Source organism: Xiphophorus hellerii, chromosome 7 (assembly GCF_003331165.1).
Source record: "Xiphophorus hellerii strain 12219 chromosome 7, Xiphophorus_hellerii-4.1, whole genome shotgun sequence".
NCBI lineage: Eukaryota > Metazoa > Chordata > Actinopteri > Cyprinodontiformes > Poeciliidae > Xiphophorus > Xiphophorus hellerii.
Window position 1 is genome coordinate 20,599,615 of NC_045678.1, and position 24,194 is coordinate 20,623,808.

The window sequence follows — 24,194 nt, forward strand, 5'->3', positions numbered from 1 at the left end:
AAATTTATGAAAATATATATGTTTAATTAATTGAGGTTTTATGACAAACAGTGGGTAACAAAACTTACATTATAAGATCCCAACAGTAGAAATACTTTTCACAGTGCTTGTGTTTAAAATATTAAATCGTCACTGTTTTTAAAATCTTAAGTCGTTACTGTAATAATACTTAGTACACTTTATTGTCAAATTAAATATTTCTGATATTTATTTTGTTATTGATGTCTGTTTATCTTGCCAGCTATGACGTGTGCTTTGTTGGCCAGGTCATCCATGTGAAAAGGACTTAATCACAAATGTTATTTATCTGGTTAATTAAAGATTTAATGAACAAACAAAATTTGGGAAAGCAAATACTACGTTTAAGCAAACACTAGAGGGCGTGAGAGCACAGCAACATGAACTTCAAAGCACCGGTTCCTCTAACTTTAAAGCTTTAAACTTAGGCATGTTATTACCCTATAGGTCGTCTTTTCCACCTTATTTGTGGATTGTTTTAGGCCCAACATTGCAGTTGAATTGATTTTTAATGCAAAATATGGCTGCTATATGGGATGGATGATGTTAAGTAGTGTGCACCTCCCCTCAGCTTGTATTACAAATGCATATTGTTAGATTCTAAGAAGTTTCATCTAATATTGTGTTAAATTTTCCTATTACAAGTGTAAGTTTCACTACTTATGTTAAATATGTAAAAAAAAATAATGAAGAGCTTGAATCATGCAAAAAACAAAACAAAACAAAAAAATAAAAATACATAAATAAACCCTCCACGTTTTTCTGTGCGTGTGCCCAGTGCACGCACAGGGTACAACTGTACTTATGTCATTTCTGAATGGGAGGAATATGGAATATATAAGTGAACGGTTTTGTTGACTCCCCCCCCATTCTCTCTGTATTTTTTTTTCCACCTTGATGACGCAGCTGCAGGTTGCTTTCTTCTGTTGCTGAGAGCTCTCCGTTTCCACAGACTGCTCGCCGTTTCCGCAGCAGTGCTGTCGTGAGTCGGTACTAAGCTGCGTGTCCGCGGTCTGTGCCCTCCTCCTCTATCCCCTCGCCCCGCCTTTTCATCGGGAGGGTTTCTTCTTCCCTATCCATCCATCATTTTTATCCCCTTCTCAATTTTTTTCCCCCTTGTTCCTCACTGTACACCATCTTGACGGCTCAGTTAAACATAATGGGGATTTAAAACAGGTGGAAAACTCTCAGAGTCTTTCTCTCTCCATCCATCCGTCGCACTAAAGCTTCAGGGGATCATGCAACATCTGAAACCATGGCGAGCTCTGCTCCTTCTGGCGGTGCTCTACCAACCAGCTGTCTCTGAGAAATACGGTAAGATGATGATGCTGCATATTACAATTTAGTTAAGAGAGTGAACAGTGAACAGCTACATATTCTACTGTAAAACATCCTTACTTTGCATGGTGCATCAAGTGCGTTTGTGCATTTCAAGAGGGAACTGTACATGTCTTTACCAAATTAACTCAGTGATTGCATCTGTGGGTAAATACAGGGGGCTATAATCATATTAAACAGGGGAGGAGAAGAGATGGAAGATAAGGGAGGATGGGGAAGAGAAACACTTAGTCTGTTTCATAGGCTGTTTTATCTTATAGCATCATAAAAGAACAGGTTAGATCATATCGCTCATGACATCTCACCACTTTCACTCTGCTTTTTATTGTGCTTACAGTTGTGTTTTTGCCATAAAGACAGTGACACAGAGCCACACGCTCTAAATGGAACATTAGAATGAAAACACTAAAATTACATTGCATACATAAAATGAAAAAAACACTTATTTGTTGTGTTTCAAATCCAAAACTTCATCTATGTTTTCTGTGCTCAGGGAATAAAATGGAAATCACATTAAACATGCTCTTTACTCAGTAAAAGACATTTAGAGGAGTAGAAGTACAATTATAATTTCTAATACGTTTGCTGTGCTCCATTCATGTCCATGAAAATACAGTGACAGCTGCAGTGTTTTCTGGCAGTTTAATATCATTTACAATAACAGTCTTGCTGTGAATATTTAACTGATTTTGACTTGTATAGATTATTACTTGTTTTTGTTGGTAGCTGCATTGATTTGACCTTTTTTAATGAGACAATTGTGCAACAAGTGAGTTTCATACCCATTAGTCTTTTTATTTTTGTTTCCGTAGCGGTGCAGAAACAAATCTTGTTGTCTTTACAAGATTTGAATTTAGCATTCCACTGAAGAAATTTAGCCACTGCTGACTTTAATTAAAGTATTTTCCTTTTGCTCATACGCTCAGCCCCTGAAAATAAAAAGAGCATCACCATTGGCATACCCTCCCCTTTTCTGTGTTTAATTTGTATTCACTCAGATTGATTAATGTTTATTTGGCGTGGTTTATGAGTTTGTTTGAATGTTTTTATTGCCAAAATGTATTAAATAGCAATGAAACTGTTATCGGAAATTGATTAGAGCAATTTTAGAGAACACAAATAAATCTACTTGTATTTACATAGAATAATGTATAAAAATAAGAGACAACCTGATAAGCAGCTGTGATCAACAAGGAGGTCGTGTCAGTACCATGGAGGAAAATTAGTACTGGTTCTTTCAATCACTGGCATCTCTTTGCCTCCATTGTTGTTGTTTTTACACTTCAGATTTATCCAACTGTTTTTCTGAAAAGCCGTCTATCCATATGTGCAATGGTATGATGCTCATGTCTCCGTTTACATCTTAGCAGTCAGTTTTTTCCCCTTCGGGTCAGATGTCCTGTTGCTATGAGAAACACTGCTTTTGGATGATTGCAATGTTTGGTCTACTTTGCAAGGATTTGTTACACGATATCTGTTTTGTAAGAAAGAATAATAATTGGAGATGCACAGTGACACATTTGCTATGCCCTGGGTTTAATGCTTTTGTCTTTCTGTATGGAGTTTGCATTTTCTCCTTGTGCATGTGTGGTTTCTCTCCAGGTACTCCAGATTCCTCCCACTGCCCAAAAACAGGACTGTTAAATTAAGTGGTCTTTCAAATTGTCGTGAATTTTAAGTGTGCATGGTTGTTTGTTCTGTGTGTCTCTGTGTTTTCCTGCAATGAATGGATGGATGGATGGATATTAATTGTTAGATATTATGGTGAAAAGATGGAATTTTTGCCAGCTCTTTGGTTGTCTAAAGCTATGTGTCTTTGACAAGTAGTTATTTAAGTTAGATTGAAAACCCACCTGTTTGGAGTTGCTTTTGAACCTAATTGGAACATTGACCAATATATTTTATTATGTATTAATGATTTTGATTATGGTAATTTACAAAATGTGGTTTCTCAATTGATGACTGTGCAGTCTTTCTTTGACTTTATTTTTGTCTTTTTTGATGTAAAGCACTTTGAACTCCCTTGCTGCTGAATTGCGCTATGCAAATAAACTTGATTGATTGAATGATTAATTATTTGTTGTTATCCTAAACTGCTTATGTAAAAAAATTGCTTGATTAGTGACACTGTCTATCAAGTAGGATCAAATGTCCTACTATTAAACCAAAACTGTGACAATAGTGACACCTTAAGTCCTAACTAGTAAGATTTTGCTGTGTTAGTCAATGATCATCATATTAAACTAATGTGACTGTTTTTGACAATCATATTTTTATTGCTCCAAAATTCTGCAATAAAAACCCTGACATTGAATAGCCTAAATTATTTATTACTGATTTGATTTGTTGATTGATTATTTGATATAACTGTACTGAAGAAACAAATGTGCCCCAATGTCATTGTGCTTGTATACACTGTACAGAAATGCACAATGACAATAAAGACTACTTTACCTTTTGGTATGTAGGGTAAGGTGATCATTATATACATTTTCAATGTCCTTAAAGGTTTTTTGATTGCAATTTCGATTACTAATTTGAAACAATACAAATCTAGTTGGCCGTTTGTTGGTCTAGTTCAATGTTTTCCTTCTCCAGTAAAACATACTCAGACCAACAGGTACAAAAGTTCTACTACTAAGCCAAAGTGCCTCTACAGTAGCACAAAAGTCTTGATCAGTGAACTTTTAGATTCACTATCTAATAATAAGACTCCATTTATGTCTGAAATTGTAGTATACAAGAGAACTAATTGACATTAAACCCCTTACTGAACTATTATTATTGTTGCAGTCTACATTCTACTCAACTGGTTATCTAGTACGGCCCTGTGGTGTTTCTTGTATTAATGGAAAGACAGACAGACAGACAGACAGACAGACAGACAGACGACAGACAGACAGACAGACAGACAGACAGACAGACAGACAGACAGACAGACAGACAGGCAGGCAGGCAGGCAGGCAGGCAGGCAGGCAGGCAGAGATGATATGGTGCACACCGCAAGGTTCACTCATTTCTATTGACTGGAGAGAAAAACTAAGACATAGAAAGCTGTTCAGTGTTCAACTGACATAGCTTTTTTTGTCATGGCAAGCCCCCTTTGCTAAGCTGCTCAGTGAAGAAAGTCATAGTAATCATGTCAAAAATTGTCACTGGTAGAACATACAATACATATTAATTTACTAGTTTGCATTTTGTTGCCTTACTAGCCTTTTAACTTCACTGGCTGGCATTTTTTAGGGTTTTTAATAGCAGCTACTAATATGACAGTCACCAGCAGTGGACTACTGGTATGCACTACAGGGTGACTATTGCGGCACTATTGCAAACCAGTAGGACAGGACTGTTGCTCTTTCTGGTCTAATGAAGCAAGAGGAGTGTTATTTTGAAGAAGTACGGCGAAATATGGAATAAGCATTAGCAAATGTCTAAATTGTGGAGTGAAGGGGCAAACCAGAAAGGAGCAGGAAAATGATGGCTTACATCAAGGATATCGAATATTTACTCAAACAGGTTGCCATATGGGCTGCTCTTTTGCTTATGAAAATGTTTATTACTGGGATTTTTTTTTTTACTTGAAATCTGATTCCTTGTTTTTTTGTCTTGCCCTTTTGGTTCAACAGATGCTCTGTCCCTCACATCAGTCAGAGTTTGATGACTGGCACAGAAATTTAACCCAATTGTTCAATGAAAATAGCAACGTTAGACTCTTTCTTCTTTTTCTAACCACTCTAATAAAGGTTGATCATTGCTGACAGGATAGTCCACAATGGCACAAGACTCTGTTATTTGTAAAGGAAAGCAACTTGCACGCAAGATTGACACTCAGGAAATGTTTCTTTCCTGAAACTAAAATAAATGTTTCTTAGTCAAGTTTCAGGAGAAATTATGAAACCGCAAAACATTTTATGAGTGTGTTTTGTTCTATGGATATGCATAACTATTGCACTTTTTATTTTATTTAATCAGATAAAATCATTCTCAACACTAAAATTCATGTGCTATATTTAATTTTGTTTGCAAGTTCAAATTACTGATTATGTTTAATTTAGTTAAACTGGTCCCTTCAAGCATGGATTTCCAAATTTAAAGAGATCCAAGGTGTGCTGTGAGACAGAGAAAAGACAGAAAGCCAGACGGTCTTATCCATGCATCCATATCTTTCTCTGACCACCTGTTCCTTCCCACACTACTAATACATCAAGGTCTTGCTCACCAAGCTAAAATATAAAATTTTAACAGTTAAAAAAGAAAGACAGAGGTATCACCATTAGGTGTTTAGAAGCATGTTTAGAAAAGGACATTTTTGTACCAATGTTATTTTCAGATCCAAAGCTTTAAACTAAACTATGCAAGTACTGCAGATGTCTTTAGGTTGTTGCATCACTAAATTAATGATAAATAATCATAAATAATGAAAAATAGTAGTTCGATAGATAAAAATAGTGATTTGTACATTGCAGCGTATAATGAAAAAGTGTTTCTTTGAACCAGTTTAAAAAACTACTCGTACAGCTAATTTTATTAGTTATGCTCAAGCTAAAATTCTGATTTGAATTATTCTGAAATCAGAATTACAGTTTTTGCAAAACTATTTCTCCTACTTGGTTCAAAGAAACCTTTCATTCATTGATATGCGAGACCAATTTTAGTAAGTGAATCTGGACTGAACTCTTTTCGCCCTCTAAGTGTGCTTTAAATCAACTGTTGGCATGGAAATATCTGCAAAAGATGGTAATTTGTCAGCTTTCTCTGTGTCGTTCTGTCTCAGGTTGCCTGTTTGAGAGAAAACTGTGCACAAGGGATCAATTCTGCTCTGATGGTGAGTACAACCTGCAGTCATGCAGAAAAAATTGACTATGTCCTTTTTGTTAAAACTTCATGTTTTATTTTTTGACCCAAAAATGTGACTACGTCTGTAGGATCTTTAAGTGCACACACAAACAGATAGATATTAAAACATGTGTTAAGTGTCAAAATAAGCACAGGGTTAAATGTTTGTGTACAAAAATAGACAAAAAATCAAGGATTCCTCCCCTTTTACTTCATTCGTCTTCATCTCTCCGTCACCTGTCCCTCTATTTTTCGTCATCTCTATCTAAACCCCTCCCCACTGACCCCCAGTTTCCATAGCAACACTGACATCACGGTGAGGCCAACTCCCCCACAGTTGTTGTGTTGATACAGCGATGAGTCACTAACACGCACTTACCGCAAGTGCCGTTTCTCTGTGGAAACGGCACTTACGCACACACTTGATGGTTGAGCAGAATACCAAATGGATAAGTGAGCTTACTTACACTCCAAAGAAAGGAAGAATAGGAGAAAAACATTCGGAGATCCACCCAAAACACTTAGTTATTTTTAAACCACTTTGCTTCTTCAACAGCCTAGTTCGCAAAATAAGCCATAAGCAACATTATTCAGCCCCAACAAAGGTTGATTAAGCTTTTTTTAACAGTGTGAGAGACCCTTAACACCAGGAAGAAAATAAAATGGTAGCCATTACATTCTATAAAAAAATCCTGCAATGACTAACACTGCAACATTATGAAAAAATGTTAAAAGAAACGTTTATGAGAGACACAAGTACAGAAACAGCAGCAGAATTTAGTTAATGGACAAAAGTCATACTTTGTGATTTAAAAAATGTTGCTGCTAGGTGACCACTTTTTACCACTGATGCCCATAAATTTACCTGATAATGATTAGGAATTCTGGACTGACATGTACTTACTAAACCGTCACTAAGTACTTAAGATAAGTAGAGACATTTGGTGTCGAATCTTATACTTTAGAACCTGCTTGGTGAAAAATGACCAATTTTTATTCTTTTGATATGTCATTCTTGGGTCATATACCCATCAAGCCCATTTGTCACATTTACCACAATTGGATGGAATTGGATTGAGTTGACAAACACTGATAATTATTTTAGGAGTAAAGCCCTGTCTTGCAGAAATTATTTTAGACAGATTAGTATTCTGGAAATCGTTGGTGTCAAGCTATGATTACAAGTTGTGACTTTAGGGTACTTAAAATACTGATGTTTCTTTTTTCTGTCTTGTTTCAATTCTGCTCATAAAAAAGCATCCAGAGTCCATCTAGTTTTTTTAGTTGGACTTTTTAATTCTGGATCTTAAAGATGTGATAAAGGATAAAGACATGTTCACAAAAATATTTAGATTCATTAAAACTGGCTGTTTTTGGTACTCCCTTAAATGAGGTTTTTATCAATGACTTATTCAGCTGTTTTACTTTGATGTTTGGTAAGTTTAAATATAGCAATATGCATTTTAGTTAAGGAAACACATGATACACATTGTCCTGTGAGGACTACAAGAGATATAGACATAGTAACTCAAATGCAGTGTTATAGTTTAATAAGAGACAAGATGTGTTTGGTTTGCATTCTGTTACCTGATTTTTGCTATGTTCTCAATATATTGTTTCAAATTGCTTTAAATGAAAACACAAATTAAAATAAATGAAGCTCCATTTGTCTAAAAAGGTTAAAAAAGCAAAATTTTCTTCAATGTTGATTAGACATGTTGTATAAGATTTAAAGCAGGCAATAAGCTTCTATTCAGCTCGCTGCCTCCTCTGCTTCTTGCTTTTGTGAGGATTTTTTTTCTTTTTTTCTGCATTTCATTTGACGTCACTAAATCCTAAAGTGAATAAAAATTCCCTGCTGTGTGCCTTCTATACATTCCTCCCACTACAGACAATATGAATTTTACCTACTTGGTAAAATTCTACTGTACCATGCTTGTCGTTTTAGCAAAACCTAATGAAGTTATGAAGCATATCCTCCCAATGCTGAGACACAACTCTGTGACCCAACAATGACCAATAATTGATTAATTTCCTCTTTGGGTTGAGGAGAGAGCTTTGATCTGCACATTTAATGTATCATCTTCATTTATAAATAGGTTTGCAGTGATTCCATAAAATGTTGAAAATTATACAACCTGATTGATTTAGGGTATTTTAAGTGTCACAAACAGAACAATATTGCATTTTAGTGTAAGGTTGGCAACCCTGGTTAGGGGTTAATCTATTAACAGGAATAGCTATTTCATCAAAGTAATGGGCGCTCAGTCTACTTGTTTGGGATCTCTGTAACACAAAAAGGGAGAGAATGGGCTCATAATTTAAGCACCAGACATTAAGGACTTACAGTAACCCTTTAAACTAAACTAAACAAAGCAATTTGAACTTGCACAACAATGATTTCCTTTTCATGCTGGTACTGATAAGAGCTATTAGAGTCTCCTAAGTAGAGTTCTCTTAGGCTTTTTCAATTCTGTGGTTCATCAAAAAGTAGCCTTTCAGCCATAATTGCTATAAAATGTTTAAAAGCATTTGCTAAAACACAGCTCTCCATGTACTGGAGGTAAATCTGAACAAAGTAAAAGATAATCTTCTTAAACCAGCAGCCTCTGCTTTTGGAATCAACACACACCAATGCTATTGTTTACCTTTATGTCCTGGAAGGAATAAAATCACATTCTGCTACTTTTCCTTGTTTCATCTCTGCTGCTGGAAAGATAAAGCATTTGTAACTTTTTTGTGATGTTTAAGCTACTTACCTTGAACATTTTAATGTTCTTTTAAAAGGGAACATTAAGGAAAGTCCATTAAGAACCTACTCTATACATGAAGAAGCTCTTTGTTCTGCCATAAAAATGAGTCTATTGGGTGTTAGCACATACAAAGGTGGTAATTTGATTAATTGAAGCAGGGCCACATCTAAAACATAGATGTTGTAACCGAGAGTTGGCCACCCTTATGATACATAAACATGTAGTAGCCTCTGACTTTGAAATTGAAGGAAAAGCACACTAGGTCATGAAGTCTTTGACAAAAAAATCTGAAAAGTGTGGCATGTATTTGTTTTCTGCCTCTTTTATCACAATATAAACAATTTAGCCATCACTAAAATTATTATTATGCCTCTTGTCATAATTTCTGCCCATATTTATATTTTGAAAAGAATTTCAACTGTGCTACTTATTCAGTATCAACTGATATAAACCAATTAGGCCTGAGAAATATAATGCAATATACAACTGATGGTAAATTTCTGGAATTTTAATATCTGAAATAAAAATAATGTAGGCTACTTCAGAAAACACATAAAAATATCATAAACACTGTCATTTACCACAAACAAAAATAATCTCATAACTGAAGGTCAAACAAATTTTCAGTGCTAAAATATAAAGTGTATCTCTACCCAACATGTTTTGTTGTATTGATTTTTTTTTACTGAAAGACTATAATTAGATTTTTAGAAATTCCTTCATAGCATCATACTGACATGTACAATCATATTTATAGATTGGCTAATATCTAATTATGCTGTCATGTTTTCATTCAACTTTCACTGTTGCTTCCATCATCATTAACTCCCTTCTCCATATTTGGTCTTACCATGATAGACAAAAGTCATTGTAAATTTCATCATGATTATTTAAATAGACAACGTCTCTTACAAAAGTACAAACAAAAGCTAAACCACGTAGGTGTGTATCGATCCTTACACTTAAATTCACATTCAGGATTTTGTTTTACTTGGAAATCAGTCTGACCTAACATGACTCACACCTTCCCCCATGTGCAACTCCTGACTTTTTGCCATTCTGTTTCTGGTTATAAAACTGTCTTATCAGCTCAGTATAAATTCCCCCCCCCCCCCTTATCTCTCTGTAGCAGATTTGGTTGTGTGCAGTTTAGCCGGTGTGGTGTCTGCAGTGACTCATCAGTGCACCAAATGGAAAAAAAAAAATATTCTCCCTGCATTATCTTTCTTCTCTCTACACTTATGATCTATATAGCGATCTTTTCTTACAGCAAAATCTGAGGAAACTAAGTTTTGTGAAAAAAAAAAAAATCCAACAAGAATGTCCGTTATTTAAAACAGTTTAAAACAGCTGTTTCAGGATGGCTAAACTGGGTTTAAAAACAGACACTGGCAGAAAACTAAACTTGTCAAAGCAACAGTGAGAATCAATGTAGATTTCTAATTTTTCAAACAATAACTGACTTGAGTAATAGATGTCCATCCATCCATTATTCTGAACGTGTATCCTTGCAGGGTCACAGGGTGGGGAGTTGGTGCCTCGCTCCAATAGGCATTGGGCAAGAGGCAGGATAACATAGAGACACACAACTATGCACTAAGAGCAAACTGAAGTATTTAAATTTAAAAAAAAAGTGTTTTTGGATTATGGGAAGAAGCTGAAGTACCCTGAGAGAGCATAAGGAGAGCAAGGCAACTGTGCCTTTTTTTTGAATGCATAATATGTGTGCGTATTCCAGATGGGTTGTTTGGTCAGTGTCAGAGCTCCAAGCAGGACCAGATCCAGTACCAGGTGACAGTTCCTGTTCTGAAGAGGATGCAGGAAGTCCTCAAACAGCTCATGCTGCAAGGTAAGACAGATCATAAAAAGCATCAATAGTTGGGAAGTATTTAGAAAAGTACAACTGGTAAAAGTCAATTTTATGTTGAATTAGGAGAGTAGTGCTTCATAAAGTCATTCCCCAATGTTTTTGAATGATGTTAGACATAAAACCTTTCACGATATAAAAAATTATATAAATAAATGTAGAAATTTTCTGCTGACATGCATCCATTTTTCACACGCCCTCCTAAAGCTGATCTTTTATGGTCTTGCTTAATTTTGGTGTGTTTTGTGTGCAGGTCTGTCATGGCAAGATGACATAACCCAGTACATTTTATCAAAAGAACTGAAGAGAGTTCCCCATACCACTGCTCTCTCAAAGCCAATCTCCTCTTCACCGTCTTCTCATTCATCTCAGTGAGCACTTGTACTCAGATGCTTGATGAACAAGCTACAATCATGTAGAGTAATACCCATGTAACTCTTGCCTGTGTTTCTGGAATGTTTCACAGCTCAAAACAGCATGTCTCCCACCACCCCAACTCTAAATCAGGGTCCACATCTTCTGGTGGTAAATATGTGGACTACATGTATGTTGAGCCTCCTCAGTCCCCACTGCGTATGCAAACAGCACCCTTGGACCCTTACGCGTATCACCAGGTATATAAGCATGCTTGATATAAACCTGCCGAAGTTGACTGGTTTAATTTAAAGTCATAGTTTCACAGCAGTCAAACGTTTAAATCTAAACTCAAGCCAAGATCAATCCTCAATGTAGTTGATTCTAATTATAAGTAATAGTTTTTAATCTTGATCAATCACAGCACAGATATCAAGACGAAGTGGAAAGATCTCTTCTGAATGCAAGAGGCGGATATGCTCGCCCCTCTTCAAGGTCTCAAGGCAGCCAAAGGGAACAAGAGCGGGACCGGCAGCTACTGCAGGAAGTTCTGTCTCTATACCTGGCGTCTGCGCAGCCGTCTTATCGGCATAGAGGGTCTGCTCCCATAGCTCCTGGAGGTAAATCCATATTCATCTTATTTATTGTTTTACATTATTATCTCTTGGTTAGCTCCGAGAGATCTTGCATTCTTGACTTGGAAATTATGTTCATTGTATTATAAATTATTGATTTTGGCAACAACAACAAAAAAACATATTTACATACAGTACAGACCAAAAGTTTGGACACAACTGTGTGTCCAAACTTTTGGTCTGTACTCAATACAGACCAAAACCTTGGACACACTTTCTCATTGAATTCAATGAGAAAGTGTGTCCAAACTTTTGGTCTGTACTGTAGCTCTAGTCTTGTTAGATATTTTACTAACTAAAAATATCAAAATATCCATATTATATCCATATGATTGTTGTCCATTCTATATTTAATATTTGTTTTATTTGAGAAGGTACTGTGTATATGTGCTATAAGTTTCTGGGAACTTGTAAGTGGAGTCTGTAGGTGAGTCATTTCGAACTGAGCAGGTGTGTTATGTGCATATGGGAGAGAATAACTTCTTTGAGACTTAGTGTAGGCTTAGTAACTGTGCAAATGCTTAACATCCACTAAAATCGAATCTATTATTAGGGAACAGTCAACGTCAAAAATATTTATATGTTTTGTATATTAGATGTTAATTTATTTTAGTAACTCAATTTAAAATGTGAAACACATTACTGAAGTCTTTAATTCTAGTAATTATGATAATTTTATGCTTACGGTTAATGGAAATATGACATATTAAATTGGAATATCACATCAGAACAATATAAAGAAAACCTTTTTGATTAAGAAATGTAGGTATAATGAAAAATATGTTTGAAGATTGTTAATTTTACAAAGCAAGGAGCCTCATCAGAATGAATAATCTCACTAATTTATTGAAAATTGCAGTACATTTTACTTCAACATTTATTATGTGATCTTTTAAATCTTCAGTAATAGTTATTTGTTTACTGAAATGTACTACTGTTAGTCCAGCCCTTGCAACATTTTAGGAGAGCAGTACTTGTTTTTTATTATTACTTCCTAGGCCACTTTCATCTGGCATGAATTATTTAGACCTAAAGGGACCTTTTAACTCAAAATGATGAATCTGCTGTGAAGGCAAAGGATAAAAAAATACTGGAAAAAAACCCAAGTTTTAGATTATGTCTTTCTGTTTACAATAGCCAATCAGAAACAATATTTTCTCTTTTCTTTATTTGAATCTAGACAATTTTAAAGTCAGACAAGAGAGGAGTAAATTAGCACCAATAATTTACAGTACTATAAATTGATTAATGAATTTAGTATATGCAGATCTTTTACAATTCTCATTTTTCCCTGTTTATTAGATATTTGACTTTTAGAAACTACTCTCACTCCGCTGTATAATTAGATATGACACTTTTTTCTTTTGTGCTACAAGTTCCTGGTTAAAAGCCCTCTTCCAGTTTTTGTAAGACCGAATATGCAATTTAATGTCAGTCAAACTGTGTTTTGATTGGCATTTCTGTGAATACCAAAAACATAGAAGAATTTGGTTACTGGCAGTACATTGCAAGGGACAGTGTCAAACTAAAACCTTTGAATGGGATTTTTATGACGCATTTTTTAAGTTATATTTAAAGAATAACAGTTATTTGTTTTCTAGATGGAACAGCAGAAATATGTTCGTATTAAAATGGTCAGGTAAAAAAACTGATCTGTAATGAGGGGAAAAGCCAGTCTTAAAGATTTTAATAAGCAATTAAAATCTAACAGATCATTACTGTAGATAATACTGTTGTTGGTGTCAGTATTTTAAGTTTGCCTATTCATGCTAAAATATCAGATAAATTACAAACACACACAATTCATTCATAATAACTTTCTGTTTTTATGTACAGGTTTGCCTTATTATGAAGATTTAGAGATACCAGTGGACTATGTGGAAGACTACACTCTAGAGGAGAGGCTTGGTACTGCAGGAAGACAACCAAACATTCAGAATAAAAAAGCTCCACAGGAGTCTGCTCCCCTGGTTGCAAATAATGGTGAACAAAAGGGCTTAAGATTACAGTTTTTCTTTAGTAGTGTAAGACCTCTAAGTAAAATCTAGCACAACCTGCTTTCTAGCTGTGTAAATACACTGCTCTTCCATGTTAGATGGCTTGCTCCAGAGGATGTCAGGTGTCTTGCAGAAGTACAACATTGATCCCAGGGAACTCAGTCAGGAGCAACTCTACAAGCTGGCTCTCATACTGCAGCTGCTGCAAGGGCAGGACAAGACAGGTACAGCATGAAATATTTACCTCTCTTGAGTTCTGCTACTTTAAAAAAAAATAAAGTAAAAGGTTTGTTTTTAGGAGGCAAGCTGTATCATGTTTTAATGTGCAAGTCTGAAACTGAACTTTGTCTCTCTGAAAATAGAACCAAATGAGAAAGATCTCATCACTCTTAAAGAGGTATGTCAACCCTCATATTTAGCCATTTAGCAGTAATTGAAACATGTAACCTACACTGTTCAGCTAGATATACTATCTTGACTGATAGACTGGTCTATCACCTTTATAGATGCAGTTGTTACAAAAAGAAAGTATGTCCAAACCAGATAAGGCTGCTCCTGTTCCTGGTCCACTTGATGCTCCTGCTGCTCCCTCTGCTACAGTCCCTGATAAAGCTCTACCTAAGAGTGCCAGCATCCCTACATCTGCCTCCAAGCCTCCACAGGCTGCTCCTGTTGAAGTTGAGAAAAGCTTTAAAGAGCCTTTAGTAGAAGGTATGGAAGGTAAAGAGGAGTATGGGTACATCGTCACCAACCAAAGGTCAGCATTTGTGCTTATAGCAATGTACAGTTATTATTTATGATCATTTGTAGAAAAAAATGGAGAACAGCTAATGCGTTAAACAAGATTAATATAACTGGGAACTTTTTTTCTGCAGTCCCCTGAGTCTGTATGATGGAGTGAAGCTTTTGCAACTTCTGGCTGAAAAAATACACCTGACAACCAGCAGCTTCATCAACATTAGGTAAGGGTGAAATAGTGTCACCATGCCAGAGGGCAACTATTTTACTTTTTCATGAGACTTCAACATGCATGCTGTTTTTGTTGTGCGTCACCAGTGTGGTGGGTCAGGCGTTGACTTTCCGCATCCGCCAGAATGAACACAACATGACGGCTGCAGAGGTGGCTGCCAAAGCCGGTGAGATGCACGCATTCTCTCTAACACTTATGATGCATAGCAACACATACACATGGGCATTGTGCGTGGGCACTTTATTCAGTCACACTTGCAGTTTTGTGCTTTTCTCCAGTCTTGTTTTTTGAGATGCTTTTTCCACCTCAACAGAATCTGAGAAGAACTTTCTGGAGTCTGAGACTGGCCTGAAAATCGTCCAGACTGGTGTAGGAGAGGTAATTCAAACAGATGGCTAAAGAGACTGACAGAAAGTCAAACTACTTTTGGCTGTTATTTTTGATTTATCTTTTCATTTGTTTTTGTTTTTGTAATCACTTTAATTACTTCTAGCTATTAATGCAAAAAACAAAAAAGTAAGGTCTGGCTACGCCCTTGTGTATCCACTTAGAGTTTGTACACAAGCTGCATCTTCTAACTTGTTTTTGTAAGTGGAGACCCAAGTTTCATTAAAGTGGAAGGTAAAATATAATAATACAATTTAAACCAATTGTCTACCTGATTTGCCTATTGTTGTACAAAATTTTAGGACTGCATCACAGTTGCCATCTACAGAAGTAAAAAAAAGTGTTTATTTTAATGAGCAGGTTTAGAACTTTTCAGTGTTGTTGCTGCCGAGGAAGTGACTTTAACCTTACAAATTAATAGCCATAACAACTGTGCCACAATGACTCATACACTGCAATTGTTTGTCGGAAGTAAAAGTCTGTGAAAGGCAAAAGCAACATCTCCCTGTTATTAACAAAAATAACTTTGATTGTGGGGATTGATTTTGGAAAGCATTAGCTCCTACCTTGAAAAGTATTCCATGTGCATCGTACACCTTAATATACATTAGGTTATATTAAAATATATAAAACATTCAATCTCAAAAATGTTCTAAACCAATCTGAAAGCATGGCTTTATCTTCCTTTCTAGAAAGTTTTGCATATTGAGATAAAAAAAAAGTCCAAGATTATTTATTCCCTGGATTCAAAATTCATTAAAAATCAACACAAAATTTGATGCAGGTTGTAAATGTAAAGAATTAGGGATAGAAGATAACCAATCTAATCAAGAATAACATGTGTATCAAGCAATAGTTAACCACTACGAGTAGAGAAAAAAGTGAAACAAATGTTTGGAGAAAATCAAAACAAAAATACTTCTAATTCATACACTACTCTTAGTTTGAAAGTGAGACAGTGTGCCTTGCATAAGGTTCGACCTTCTGTTTTAACTCTTTTTGTTGGGTGTCTTTCATGACAGTTGAATCTTAGCACTAAGATTATAATAAAATATATTTTTGATTCAGGAATCTAGTATCAATTTTGAGTGCTTAAAGCTGTATTATTTAGTTCTCAACTGTTAAGCCTTGCTACACAACAAACACCAGCAGTGCATGTATCTTACCTTCAAGGACTGTTTTCCATCCCCCACTACCATTAAAGCTGTAATGCTGTGAGTCATTTTTTTTCTCCTGTGTGTGTGTGTGCATAAATCTGTAGCCAGAGCTAGTAAGTCAAGCGACACTTTCAGAAAGCCAGTACTTCACTTGTTGCCATGGCATTTAAACTGCTCCACCTCCCATCCTTTACTCCCAGATCCCAGGTGCTATGGCAACTGTCATACAAGCATTGGTGACCTCAGTATCTGCCATTCACACAATGAGCATTCCCCACATCTCCTACTTTGTGCAAAAAAGATTAATGACAAATTAAGCATAGATGATTCGCAAAAAAAAGATAAGCTACTTTTCCTGCAATATTATGAATTTTATCTTTTAAATCATTCCATAATTTATAGTGTTACTCATTGCACATGCTTCACAGTTATTCTTAAGTTGCTCATTTGACATATTTAGTGATTTTTAAAAATTATTTTATGAAGATTTGCTTTAAAATCAGTGGTTTGCTTTAATCTCACTTTAAGTAATATATTTAAGGACTAATGCAATATTGTAGCTATTTAAAAAGCCGACCTTTGTATTATCTGATCATAGCAGTGAGCACTGTATGTCAAATTTTGATAAAAGTAAAGTTATAAATAAGAAGAGCACTGAAAATAATACTTAAGAAAGGAGTTTTTATTCATGTTTTATATGTAACTAATCTATCGAAATTAAGCTCCTCTGCAGATTTTCTTAATGCAGGATGCACATCAAATTAATTATAAGACTTCTGCATTACTTTGGAAATTATAGGGCTTTTTGTTGAGATTAATAATTTGTACATAAATGTAAAAACACAAGATCTTAAGACTGCAACTGTTCCTTCGGTCTATGTGGGTTGCATATTACAAACTGTTTTACAAACAGGTGGGATGGCATTGCTTGGATAGCATTGATGTGCGGAGCGACCCATGGGATGGTTGGTTGGTCTTTATGGAGACCTCAGCTGTCTTTTTACTAGATTTATAGAGCACAGCACTCTGACCTTTCAGACATCTGTCTGTGAAACTCAACCTCGTTGCTCGATGAGCACACACAGCTGTCTTGTGCTGTTACAGAGAATCAAATCAATTGTGAAAATAACATTAGGCGACCTTTAAGTCAGAGTCATGACATAGCACACATTCTGAAGCACCTTGACAACTGAGGTTCAAGACAAGCAATGCAGTGATACTTATTTGATAATACCAAGTTTTCTTTAAAGTTGTACACTGAAACGTTTGCTACTTTTTTTTTTTTCCAGAGAACAAATGCACGAGGTCTCCCTCAGGTAATTAGGGTCCCTCCAGGATCCAGTGGTACAGTCATCACCCTCGTTTCCATGGCAGTGGTCGGAGGTGTGCTCGTACTGGCAATGGGCATAGCTTGTTTCAGACACTATGGTCATCAAGTAGCCAATGGTAAACTTGGCTTGGGGCCAGAAGGAGGAGCAGAAACACACTTTGACTACCAGGTGAGACCAGGTTACAGAAAGTGTAAACCTAGCAGGGGTATTTTACAAATTTAAAATGGAACATGTTGGTAGCACTGTTGCCTTGCAGCAAGAAGGTCCTGGGTTCAATTCCCGGCCCAGGGTCTTTCTGCATGGAGTTTGGATGTTCTCCCTGTGCATGCATGGGTTCTCTCCGGGTACTCCTCCCACAGTCCAAAAACATGACTGTCAGGTTAATTGGTTTCTCTAAATTCTGCCTAGGTGTGAGTGTGTGTGTGCATGGTTGTTTGTCCCGTCTGTCTCTGTGTTGCCCTGCGACAGACTGGCGACCTGTCCAGGGTGTACTCTACCTCTTGCCCGAAAAGTTCGCTGGAGATAGGCACCTCCCAACCCCACTAGGGTAAATGAATGAATGAATGAATGAATGAATGAATGAATGAATGAATGAATGAATGAATGGATGGATGGATGGATGGATGGATGGATGGATGGATGGAACATACTAAATTTAGCTTTTGTGTTCTTTAACTATGTCAGATTTTTTTTCAGAATTTTATTTTAGATTGCTTAAGACTTGACTTTTAGAATCTGCCTCTCTGCTGTAGATAATTTTGAGGACTAGCACCTTTTCTTTTGTTCCATGCTGTGTTTTCTAAAGCACAAATTATGCAGCATTCTATCAAATTCACCAGACTCAGAAGGAGTACAAATAACCATGAAACCTTCAGAAAAATTAAGATTTTTAAAATGGAAAGAAAGTCTCCTTCCTGTCACCTTTGGGAGCAAAATTGAGAAATTGGGGATAACGCTAGAGTTCGACGCATAATTCTAACATGCGTTTTATTGTGTAAAGCTTGTACAGTATCATTAGCTCAATGCATTAAACACATGCATTTTATCACTTTGTTTAGGAGCTCTGTCGACAGCACATGGCCTCCAAATCTTCCCTCTGCCGTCAAGATTGTGTTGGAGGGGTGAGCAGTGGCATGGCGGGGCCTGCAACAGGACCCGGAGCCGGCGGACGGAGGGGCACAGACACGTCCCGTGTCAGCAGCGTGTCGTCCCAGTTCAGCGACGGGCCGCAGCACAGCCCGTCCTCCACTCACAGCTCTACCCCGTCCTGGAGCGAAGAGCCAGCTCAGTCTAATATGGACATCTCCACGGGTCACATGATACTGGTGAGGGGACAACAGAGCACAGAAAGTGCAATGGAAAAATACGTCCAGGTGCATGCGGTGTGAATATTGATTTCTCTTGTGTCGGCCAGGCATACATGGAGGATCACCTGCGTAACAAGGACAGGCTGCAGAAGGAGTGGGAGGCTCTGTGCTCCTATCAGGCGGAGCCCTGCTCTGTGTCTGTGGCCCAGGAGACTTCCAACATGGACCGAAATCGTCACGCTGAAGCCCTCCCCTGTTAGTCCCCAATCAATCCTTCTTTCTGATCATTTCTGTCACTGTGTTTGCTCTGTGGAGTGAGTGCTGATATAAAAAGTAAAAAGCAGCACGAACAATAAATATAGTACTGCTTTTCTTCTTTTTTCTACAAATATATTAAACACTGGTTGGCTGGAGACTCTTTACAAGCAATGTTTATTTTTCAGATGATCACTCTCGTGTGAAGTTGAAGCAAGAAGTTAACATCAATAAACAGGATTACATCAACGCCAGTTTTATTGTAAGAAATCACTGATACAATGACCAAGATGCCTATATGATCTCACCAAAAAGTCTAATTTTATCTTCCACTTATTAAATGTGAAGATTTTATAAGATCCATTATCTGAATTAGGAGAATAAATAATAAAGAAAATACAAACACTTAACATATACAAATTGAAATGTGATACCTGTTTGTGTTTCATAGTTTTCACCCCCTCACCTAATTTTCTTTCCTGCCAACAGAAGATCTGAATGACTCTTGTTTCTCTTTGTGACTTTCAGTTTGATCATGACCCTCGCCAACCAGCCTATATTGCCACACAGGGACCTTTGCCCCACACTGTTGCTGATTTCTGGCAGGTCAGTTAGGCTTTTTATTGGTATTTGTGCTCCCATCCTTGCATTGCGATGCATTTGTTCTTCAAAGAAACTGTGGAATAGTGTATGGGACAAGTTACAGAAGACAGTACATTATACTAGAAAATGTAATAAACCTTTAGTGTACTTCAAAAGTATTTATAGCTCTTGAAGGAGAACATTAATGAGAGAAAAAATCAGGTTTCATGGTAACTAGAGAAATTGTAGAGACAAATGGCTCAGGTGCCAGAGTGCATCATCATTTGTCATTAACTGGGCCAATTTGACTCGAAAAACAGATCTCAAGTTATGATCTTAACGTTATAAATATGTAGCTCAACAGAAAACAGGATATTTCTCATTCTTACGTCTCTGTGATAATCAAAGTGGTCTCTTTGAAATGCAGATGGTTTGGGAGAACGGCTGCACAGTGATTGTGATGATGACTGCTCTGGTGGAAGATGGGGAGAAGCAGTGCGAACGATATTGGCCTGATGAAGGTTCTTCTCTCTACCACATCTATGAGGTTTGTTTTCAGCTGTAACCTTTAAGTACATGATGGGGAATCACAAATAAATGTAAGAAAAAGTATTACCCTATTTTTATAACATGAATATCTAGGTTGGTGTTTGCAAAATTGCAAGTTTTTGTAAGCAAGACATTTTAAACCCTTCCCCTGTATTTTTATCCTGCTTTTGTCTTTTTCTCACCCAGGTGAATCTGGTTTCAGAGCATATCTGGTGTAAGGACTTCCTGGTGCGCAGCTTCTACTTGAAGAATGTTCAGACGCAGGAGACAAGAACATTGACGCAGTTTCACTTGCTGAGCTGGCCGGGTGACGGCATTCCCACCTCTACAAGACCGCTGCTCGACTTTCGCAGGTACAGAAACTGCACAGTCCGCAGGAACAGCTAGCATGTTATATGAACATTATACATAATTCAGTCTTTTCTATAAATAAAAAAGGGTGCAGTTTGTTGAATGACGTGTTTAAGTACTTTTAAATACTTTCATTGAGTCCATGTTTTTCTTTCTTCTTGTACCTTTCCAACCATTGACCGATGTAAAAATAATAAGGCATTCTTGCTTTTTATTTCATACCACATCCATCCATCCATCCATTCACCCATCTATCCATTCATACATCCCTCCATCAATCACCCCAGTTCCCTGTCCTTCTTTCCCAGTGTGCAGGTTGATAGGTTTGTATTTTAACATCTCCCAGTGTCATTTTTGTGGTTTGCAGCTAGTACTCTGGCTCCAGTTGCATAGTCACAAAAATGAGCATTGGCAGGTGTGACTGGCTGCTGCAGGCTTCTCCTTCTCCTCCTGTCCTATCCCCACATCCTCACGTCAAACTTGCAACCTTTATATGCCCTGTCAGTGTGTCTTTTGCCACAAATCTGGTCTTATAACAAATATTTCCATATTTCTTCTGCTCCCACAAAGTTTATTGTCATTCATTTTAGCAGTAACCACCTATAACTGCTTAAGCCTCAATGTTTACAATACCTTGCAAAAGTTCTTCTACCTATTAGTTTTTTGGCATTGTGACACATTTCAACCACAAACACATTGTGTTTAATTTCGATCTTGTGTGAGTCCATCAAGACTGGGAGTAGTCAAAAGGTATAATGTTACTGTGGAGGAGCTGCTGAGATCCGCAGCATAGGTTGGCATGACAACTATTTGTCTTGCACTCCATATGGCTAGCTTTTATAGAAGAGTGTCCAACAAAGCCATTAGAAATACAGTTTAACATTTGGAACAAGCCATGTATTGGATAAAGTAAGCATATCAAATGAGACTAAGATGTATCATTTTCGGAATTCTTAGTGGCGTTAAAAACAGGGCCAGAAGAAAATCTGTTTCTGACTGCAACAGATTTGAGACTGGGGAGAAAGTTAATCTTCCAACAGGACAAAACTCTGAAACATGTAACCAGAGATACAGAAATGGTTTAGGTCAAACTACTTTTATTTGTTAGAATGGCACAGTAAAACTCCAGAGGTAAATCCAATTGATAAACTGTGCCAAGAATTGAAAACTGAATCTTCACAGATGTTCTCTGTCCAGTTTTACTGAACCTTGAGTCTTCAAAGTTGCAAAGGTGAAAGAAATATGAAAAAAAATATTCGCTGTCATCACAGTGAATTGTGGTTTTACAAAGTGTTGACAAGGAATTATGCCTGCCACAATTTTCGCAGTTTTGCTTTAAAAAATAATTTAAACCCATGTATTACCTTTTTCCTCTTTACAATTATCCACTACTTTGTGTTGTTGTATCACAAAAAGTTTGAGTAAAATGTCTGTGTTTGAAATGTGACAAAATGTGGGTATGAATATTTTTGCAAGGCACACATGATATGCCTTTAATATTTCTAGCATATTGAAAATTGTGCAATATAAATGCATTTCTCAATTTGAAAAAGAATCATATTATGAAGTTTGTGATTTGTAATCAAGAATTTTTGTTCTTTTTTCTTTCTTTCTTCACTGTCCATTGGTTGTTCTTTTCAGAAAGGTGAATAAATGCTACCGAGGTCGATCCTGCCCCATAATTGTTCACTGCAGGTAAAAAGGATACGTATTATATATTTATATAAATATGCAGTATGTGGCATGAATGTTCTCAGTTTAGGTAAACTTTACTAAAAATATATATATATATATATATATTCTGGGGGTTTTCTGCAGCGATGGGACTAGTAGAGCTGGCACGTACGTCCTCATCGACATGGTACTGAATCGCATGGCTAAGGGTGAGTCACACACACCACACACAATTTGGAAAATTTTAAGAACATTTTCAAAGATCCAGTCTTTGACATGTGACACACTGTTAGCACATGTCAAAGTTTAATTAACATAAGTTGACACCAGAGGGAGTTATAGACTCAATACCATCATAATATTTTTTTTTTCTGTTTGTCTTCATTAGGAGTGAAAGAGATTGACATCGCAGCCACACTGGAGCACATCAGAGACCAGAGGCCTGGACTGGTTCGCACCAAGGTACCAGCTCCCTTTATCTGGTTGTGTGTGAAGTATTTCAGCTTAACTTTTCTGACTTTTTTTTTGGATGAAGTTCATCATAACCCAAAGGTTTTCCTCTCCTTTGCGCCTCCTGATCAGGACCAGTTTGAGTTTGCATTGACAGCAGTTGCTGAGGAGGTGAACGCCATTTTGAAAGCCCTGCCGCAGTGAGACGCAGCAGCTGAGGAACATGACCGCAACACATGCAGGCACACCAAAATACATGCTCCAAAGGAGATATTCACCATTCATCTAGGTTCATTATGCTGAGAAGAGTCTGCTAAGTCTTACTGAAATATTGTCATTACAGCCTTGTTTCCCTGTTTCCTTTGTTGTTTTTTTAAGCTTTTTGGAGCTTATTGATATGAAAAAATTGTGGTGAGTGGTTTCTGGCAGGACACAGATAGGACCATATTTATTCACAATTACAATACAAATGTAATATCTATCATTGGTCTCTGATAAGTTCACCTTACTACAAAAGGATTCAGCCAACTGGTGTAAAATTAAAACAATTGTGTCTGTTTAAATACAAATGCAAGTTTTACACAACTTCTCCCATGAGTGAAGAAAGTATATGTGACCAAACAGTTGCAATATACCTCCATATGACTATGATGTCATAAAATTGATCTCAGTGCCCGCTGACAAACTGACTTTTTTGCTGCATTGATAAGTAGACCAAAATTAAAACATCTATTCCATCAATCTTTCTAAGGCAAAGCAAGGTCAGCCTACTGTTGAGTTTAAATCTTTGGATGTGGTGTTTTGTGTCACAAGAAGTGTCAATGGTGTCAATTTCTAGACATTTTCTTTTCCTTTCGAGGCTTTGTCTTTGCCTTGTTGATGTAAATGTTCTCTTCCAGCTGTGCTTCTTTAAGCATTGGATGCTGTCCATTGCTATCACCAAATCTTTCTATTTCTGCACACGACGATGCATTGTTCGCATTCTTTTACCATCTTAGTCAATGTGTGCCCTTGTGATTAATGTAAATAATTCATGCTGATGATTGTGTTTATTTCATGTAGCAGACAAACGGAAAATATCTATAAAAATGTATTTTTGACTTGACCTAAATAAATTTGTGATGTGATGCAGCAGAAAAAAATATATTTCTGAGTCGTTTTGCTTTACAGTGTGCTTTGTTTATCAAATGATAGATAGGCTAGAAAAAAAGTAGGTTTCAATTGTTTTCACTGATTTCTATCTTAAATAGTTGCCATTAGAGAAGCTTTGACCCTCTGATAGCAACTTCAGTTGATTACAATTTCTAGCTAAAAATATGTAAAACAGATCAAATTCTATCCAGTGTGTGAGAGCAGTTGTTTTACAACAAGGTTTTTTACCAA

The 24,194-nt window shown here is 36.7% G+C and overlaps 1 protein-coding gene across 1 annotated transcript; it reads left to right on the top strand.

Annotated features, from left to right (window-relative positions):
* The first annotated feature begins 970 nt into the window (after positions 1–970).
* Positions 971–23,974, top strand: ptprna (protein tyrosine phosphatase receptor type Na). The gene is made up of 24 exons (XM_032566952.1): positions 971–1,332; positions 6,131–6,181; positions 10,684–10,794; positions 11,066–11,183; positions 11,279–11,426; positions 11,591–11,786; positions 13,638–13,784; positions 13,897–14,022; positions 14,161–14,195; positions 14,305–14,555; positions 14,674–14,760; positions 14,855–14,934; positions 15,082–15,146; positions 17,602–17,811; positions 18,702–18,968; positions 19,058–19,205; positions 19,394–19,467; positions 19,734–19,811; positions 20,215–20,334; positions 20,523–20,689; positions 22,329–22,382; positions 22,506–22,570; positions 22,750–22,823; positions 22,944–23,974. Exons 1-24 carry the CDS (start codon positions 1,257–1,259, stop codon positions 23,013–23,015), a joined length of 2,820 nt encoding a protein of 939 aa, XP_032422843.1. The 5' UTR covers positions 971–1,256; the 3' UTR covers positions 23,016–23,974.
* Positions 23,975–24,194: the final 220 nt, after the last annotated feature.

Excerpts from the sequence above, each read along its gene's own strand:
- ptprna (XM_032566952.1), top strand. The coding sequence starts at position 1,257 with ATGCAACATCTGAAACCATGGCGAGCTCTGCTCCTTCTGGCGGTGCTC. Across the intron at positions 14,556-14,673 it reads TACATCGTCACCAACCAAAG|TCCCCTGAGTCTGTATGATG; the intron begins GTCAGCATTTGT and ends TTTTTTCTGCAG. Across the intron at positions 20,690-22,328 it reads CCGCTGCTCGACTTTCGCAG|AAAGGTGAATAAATGCTACC; the intron begins GTACAGAAACTG and ends TGTTCTTTTCAG.